General features: G+C 34.0%; 1 protein-coding gene across 1 annotated transcript; it reads right to left on the bottom strand.

Moving 5' to 3' along the window:
- Positions 1-2445: 2445 nt before the first annotated feature.
- LOC113323870 lies at positions 2446-3202 on the bottom strand. Its single transcript, XM_026572216.1, has one exon. It carries the CDS (start codon positions 3045-3047, stop codon positions 2658-2660), a length of 390 nt encoding a protein of 129 aa, XP_026428001.1. The 5' UTR covers positions 3048-3202; the 3' UTR covers positions 2446-2657.
- Between the last annotated feature and the right edge of the window lie 3759 nt (positions 3203-6961).

Here is a 6961-nt window from a genome sequence, read left to right as displayed (position 1 = left end):
GGCCATTGTGCGTGGTTTAGGAGAAGACTGTTCGTGCTCAACCTATCGTAACTCACTTTCAGAAACCCTAGAATCCCACTTCTAACCTCTCACCGATTTTTAGGTAACTACATGGAGGAATATGATTTTGGGGTGACAACCATAATCGGAAGTTTAAAATTTTTCATAATCTATCGATTGTGGAAGATGAAACAAACCAATAATTGAATCTTTGAAAAATATGTATTTGGGGCGACTTTGTCAATCGACAGTTATGTAAATTTTCCAAACTACCGATTATTAAAAAATTGAAATTTTCAATTTGGGGGTTTTTCAAAATTGTTAGCAGTCTAAGTTCTTTATTCTTCCTATTAGTGATATATTATTACACAGTAATTGATAATCGCTAGATATATAACCACATTATCTATCGATTCTGGGTAGTTCATGACATTCAATGCATGCAAAAATCGAATTTTCTCGTTTAAAAACTCATACAAACGCATACAAAGTGGGTTACGAGTTTCTTAACACAATACATGTGTGTTAGATGCATCGTTAGATTGGATATCGGGTGATTCTACGTTTTCTTACATGAAAGCGTCGTCTATGGTTTCCTCTCCACAAAATTTTGGATCATTCAACATATACCCCAAATCGTCTTCTCTAAACGGTAGTGAAGCTTCAACATTATGTTCTTCACCTTCTTCTTCATACCCATCCATATTTCTTGTTGATTTAAGAAAAATGGTAAACTCCTACTTCTTCTTCTTTTTCTTCTTTTTCTCTCTCTCCCACCAAAAACTAAAACCAAATAATGGGAAAAAGTTTCATAAAACCAACTATATACACATTAACGACCGATTATAACGTTAATTACCGCTTGTGTACACAACACTGCCGATTATGAGAATATCTACCGAGTGTATACACCAACCAACACACCTAATTATGGAATTAACTACCGATTATGGGGTTCGTAGAAAAAAGAATGAGGCAGACCAAATTAAACTACCGATTGTAGTTTTATCTACCGATTGTGGAGGGTATATTTGCCATTTCAAAAAATCGAAGATAAAGGGTGCCTTCATTTTAGATTTGGGTGACCCTATTTTATCTTATTAGTCGCCCCTAATTCTTTCAGGGTCGCTTTTAATGACGCCAGGATAAATAGGCGCATAAATATGATACCAATCATTCTAGTTCAACCTTACTTGACAATTATTCATGAGTCCGTTCTATTTACGACCGACATATAATGATCACTGAAATATATGGGCTGAGTTTAAAATTGGTCGACACTAAAATTTAAAGGGGAGATAAACTAAAATGCGTTTTTATCACAAAAAGAGGAAAAGGAGGTATGTTCTCACTTCGACTGGCATTTTATAATAATTTTTTCGAAAAGTGGGTCATTTGCCAAATATTTTTAACACATAGTTCAGATGGACGAGTAAAAATTACGAAAAATAGGTTATTTGTCCAAAAAGTTTTAAAACATGGTTCAAATGGACGAGTAAAAATTAGTATGGATGAAATAGACAAAAAAATAGCAAGGATGAAACTGGATTCATCGCGGCTTAAACTTAAAAAATAGCAAGGATGAAACTGGATGCATCCTGATATAAATTAAAAATAAGAAAAAATATTTGAAAATGGGCAGGATGAAACTGTTACATCCTGACTATTTTTATATTTTTGTCCATTTGAACAGTATCTTTTTAATTTTTGTCCATTTAAACAGTATCAAAATGTACAAGTCTTTTTCACCCAGGAATTCTTGATTTTGGTCTTTTTAACCAATTTTGTGTAAAAATTATTATGGGTGAAATGGATACCAAAAAAATAGCAAGGATGAAACTGGATTCATCCCGACTTAAACTTAGAAAATAGCAAGGATGAAACTGGATGCATCCTGATATAAATTAAAAATAAGAAAAAATATTTAAAAATGGTTAGGATGAAACTGTTTATATCCTGGCTATTTTTACATTTTTGTCCATTTAAACAGTATCAAAATCTAAATATCCTTTTCACCCAGAAATTATTGATTTTGGTCTTTTTAACCAATTTTGTGTAAATTTTTTTATTTTTGAAGCATAGAATGTAAATGACTCTCCTTCGATGACAGGGAGTACATAGCCTTATTACAACCGGCAAATTAAAGAACTTGAGTAGGGCACTCTAAAAAGATGGTTGTTAACAATTATACATCACCCACCCCTTAATTAATTTAGACTTTTGTCTCCACTGAAATTTAAAAAAATCCCAGCTTTTGACTTTAATGATCTAAACTTTTCCATTTGGCTGTCTTTCAGTAGTAGTGCTAGTCTCTTTTGCACCTCATCCATCCATTTCGTTTATATTAAGCAAAGCCTGTTAGTAGTTAAACCTAACTAAAGTAGACCGTTTGGTGTTTTTATAGTAATTATAACCGGCCGGGACCAATTTTAAGGAGTGCGATCGTACGTACTTAATTAAGAACCACACTTAATAAATCTAATTAAGAACAAACTACAATGACAGAATTTCAAGCAGACAAGTAAGTCTCTTGTATACAAAATAGAATTACTACAATATACTCACTATCTCATCTTGAACTTACACTTAATTACAACTTAATTAGCTTAAGTAAAAGGGAATACACTTAATATACCATTTCATAAGAATCATGCCCATCATTTGCTTAAAAGAGGAAACCAACGTTCATGAAAAGAAGATTGATAAGAAACCATAAACATGAGAAATACTAAAACAAAACCAACACCCCATGGAGTACCACCTGCTCTGTGAAGTGAATCTTTTGAATCCGGTAACGTAAAAATCAACGGAACTCTTCTTCTGTCATCACTAGATAACCAGTGCACAACTAGTAACAATAGTAGAGGTGATATGATGAGTATTAACTTGAACTGATCCATCATATCTTCAAACATCGATTCATAGTTGATGTACCATGAGAAACTGAGGAATAATAAAAGTATGCCAAAGAAGAAACATAAGTGTATTGGTAAAGAAGGAGATTGATGATGATATTGGTTAGATGATGAGTAGTAAGAACTAGACATGTTTGAGTACTCTTATGAGATAGAGAATGATGATGAAGAAGGTTTCGTGAAGTTTATGACTAATCTAGAGACTTCAGGTAGAGAAAGGAAGAGAGGGAAGTAGAAGATACTTTTAGCCGAGCAAGTTTGATGGGGGAACGTATTGTTGTAGTGATTGTTTATACAGTGTGGGTTTGAGGTTTGTCAGTGGTGTGGTATGTTTATTTCCAAATAACTCCTCGGAATGCTCGAAATCTAATACAACTCCCTTGACGTTTGACTTTTTCTTTTCGAGCTTAGCTTTGGGATGGGTAAATATAGTATTCATTTTTGTCCATGGCCTTTTCGATTTACACGTTGTGATATTGATATCATTCATTGTATAATAATCTATACTAACACCAAATGCATGCTTCAAAAATGAAAAATAGAAAGAAAGAAATGAATTTTGAAGATTTCTAATAAACACAAGTTTAATATGCACAAAATTGGTTAAAAACACCAAAATCAACAATTTCTGGGTGAAATGGACAGTTAGATTTTGATACTGTTTAAATGGACAAAAATGTAAAAATAGGCAGGATGTAACCAGTTTCATCGTGCCCATTTTCAAATATTTTTTCTTATTTTTAATTTACACGGGATGTGTCCAGTTTCATCCTTGTTATTTTTTGAATTTAAGCTATGATGAAACCAGTTTCATCCTTACTATTTTTTTTTTGACCATTTCACCAATTTATTTTTTTACTCGTCCATTTAAATCGTGATTTAAAAATATTTGGATAAATGACCCATTTTCCGGTTTATTTAATATGTGTATGTTTTACCATACCTAGGGTATACTTTTAATCTTTTATCTTTTACCAAAACCTAGTGGGTGTCCACTTGCACTCCAACGGGCAATTGCTATGCCTATGTCCCTGCTTTGAAGTAGTTTATTCCTCCATATTCACTGCCCCATGATCTGAAACTCTTTACTTTCAGGTAAGCTGGATCTTGGCAGTAGTTATATACGTACGTGGCTAATTCTTTAATTGAGTTCCCATGATAAGTAATATTATGAATAAAATTGATGGTCAAGGGATGCAACTATAATAATCGTGAAATTCAGTGGGGAGATAACGACTCAAAGATAATGGGAGAGGTTTCGGGACGGTGTCAGATATTCGCTCGAGCTTAGGAAATTCAACCTTTTTGACTGTCTTGTCTCAAATTTGTATCAGAAGACGGTGAAGGTTTTGGACAACTTGGTTGAGATTCGTGATTTACAAACGTGGCCAGTCACACCTTACAACATATGGCCGACCATTTCTCTTCGGGCGTTATCGAGAAAATGATACGTCATTTTAAATAAACCAAAACGTGATCACCGTTCACCGGCTTGCACTGACAACCTCACACCACCTTCGTCCAAAACCTAAATAGCAGAAAACGAAAACAAACGTCGTCCACTTTGGTAATACGAATTCTCGCATAACTTTGGATGGTGCTTCGGAAAATGAAGGTGGTTCAGTTTAGCAAGGCTGAATTGGGGCTATGGAAACTAATTGGGGGCCAGGACGCATTTTATACCCACACCAAAAGATATATGGGGCTTCCAAAATGATGGTGAAATAACTATTTTACCGTTCTCTAATAATTTCTTCTCCTCCCATTCTTCTTCTCCTCCGCTCCCTCTCTCCCACTGTTTCCCATTCCATTAACGACTTCTGAGGAAAAAAATTCTCACTGATTCATCGTCATACGTGAACTAAAAAAAATTAGGTTTTCAACTGAAAAATTGCAGTTACAGTTCCAGGGTCGTTAACCACGGTTTTTTATTGCTTAACGATTTTTGATATGCATGTTGAATTGATAAAAAATCGTTAACCATTAGGGTGTAGTAGATAACGACCCTAAACCTGGTTTTCTGTCCAAGAATAGTGTCGTCTAGGGATTTCTAAATCGCTAACGACTCTATATGATACAAAATTTGTTCCCTGTTCAAAACATAGGAAGGGTCGTCATGCCAAATGGTTGTAGTCGTTAACTATATTGAAGGGTCGTCATGTGAAGTCGTTAACGATGTTGAAGGGTCGTTTGGTTTTATAAATTTTGCTTGCCGACCCTTGATCTATGAAATGGCTCGCTAGGGTCGTCAGTATATAGGAATGCCTAATTAACGACCCTAAGAGTAACATCTTCAGAGAGTAAAATGTTTTAGAGTCGTTGGGTTCTGAACATATTAAGTTAACGACTCTATATGACCTAACTAGCTGGAGTCGTCAATTATATCACACTTGGTTGACGATTTTTCATAACCTGCAAAAGTTGCAGGTTTAAGTCGTCAAAGGTTGGGTCAAGTAATTGACGACTCCTTAGAGTCGTTCGTTTATTATCCTCTCGACTTAACGATCCTCACTCTGAGTAGTTGCATAGTGTACATGAATCGACCACTTGGGGCATCATTCATACAATTTGAAGAATATAGGAAGTTTACCTGATTGTTTTGAGCTTCGGGTTCTTCATTTTGAGGATTGGTTCCTCCATTTTGAGCAATATGATTCCTCTACTGGAATCCCCCAAAAACTCAACTTCTTCCTCTCCACAACACAAAAACACAATTTTTCTTTTATCAAAATTTTATCCCTAAATCTGATTTTAATCTAATTAAACTAATTAACAATTAATTAACTTAATTACCACTTATGATTTGGAGTAGTTTAGCCATTTAAAAAAGTTGGGAAAAGGAATAACTCCCAATTACTATTTCATGACCTTTTTTGTCCTGTAATTAGAATCCCAATTATTTTTCCAGAGCCCCAATTCAGCCTTGCAGTTTAGGTGTTTCAATAAAAGAAAATAACAGTGACAACCAGATTTTATGGTCTCCTACATTACTTTTTCGGCAAGGTCTGTGTCACCACCAAATACCAAACATTTCTCGGTAAAAGCCACAGTTTTTATTTCTTTTCACTTTTCATTTTCTTTTAAAATTTTTTTGCTATAAGGCTTTGTTTCATGTGTGTTCATTTAGCGAAAGAAATAAAAAAGAATTGGTCGATAGGCAGTAACGTTTTCATCATGTTCTGTTTCAAGTAAAAAGACTTATTCAAATCAAAAAGACTGAACCTTAACAACTCTCAACTGATTTCTTTTTTTTTAAAGGCAACAACAATCAGTAAGCTAATAGAGTGAGTTATATAATCCATTAAATAATTTATTTATTTTTTTTATTTTTTTATTTTTTTTTTGACAATCATCATGTTTCAATCCACTCAAATCAAAATAGTGATTACATTTTTTTTTTTGACAATCATCATGTTTCAATCCACTCAAATCAAAATAGTGATTACATGTTCCCTTACAAGAATAACAAAAACATCAAAATATAAAATAATCAAAACCCTAATACAAATAAGGACATCAATTACAAGTAGATCGCGAAGAGAAAGAGTGATAAATCGCAAAGATATCCAAAACAATTCTATGTATAAAGGAGAGATGACGGTATATCCGGATGCTCCTAAAACAAAGGAGTACTTTGCTCATAAATTTGTCGATCCACTCGAACCCGGATGTTGTTTCAAAGCGATGTCGTGATGAATCGTCGATGTTTTTGAATCGAAAATAGCAAGCTGCAAACCAACCATTAGAATTTGAAGAACTCGCACCATAACGACAAAGAAAAATTGCCACAAAACGACGAAGAAATATGTCAAGAGACACCAAAAACGATGTAAATTCAATTGCCTACTATCAAAAACTTCAAAAGAAAAAGAATCCTTGCTCAGACTTGGTCCAAAAAGACCAAATCTGCGCAAAATGGCTCTAGGATTTTTTTTTTTTTCTGAGACTTTCTGAGAAAAGAAAGAGAAAAAGAAAGAAGAGAGAAAGGGAAGAGATCATGTGATAATTTTTTAAACTATAGCATTGGCAACATGGTCACAACAATT

This window comes from Papaver somniferum, chromosome 11, assembly GCF_003573695.1.
Source record: "Papaver somniferum cultivar HN1 chromosome 11, ASM357369v1, whole genome shotgun sequence".
Classification (NCBI taxonomy): domain Eukaryota; kingdom Viridiplantae; phylum Streptophyta; class Magnoliopsida; order Ranunculales; family Papaveraceae; genus Papaver; species Papaver somniferum.
This window is presented reverse-complemented; position numbering and strand designations above follow the sequence as displayed.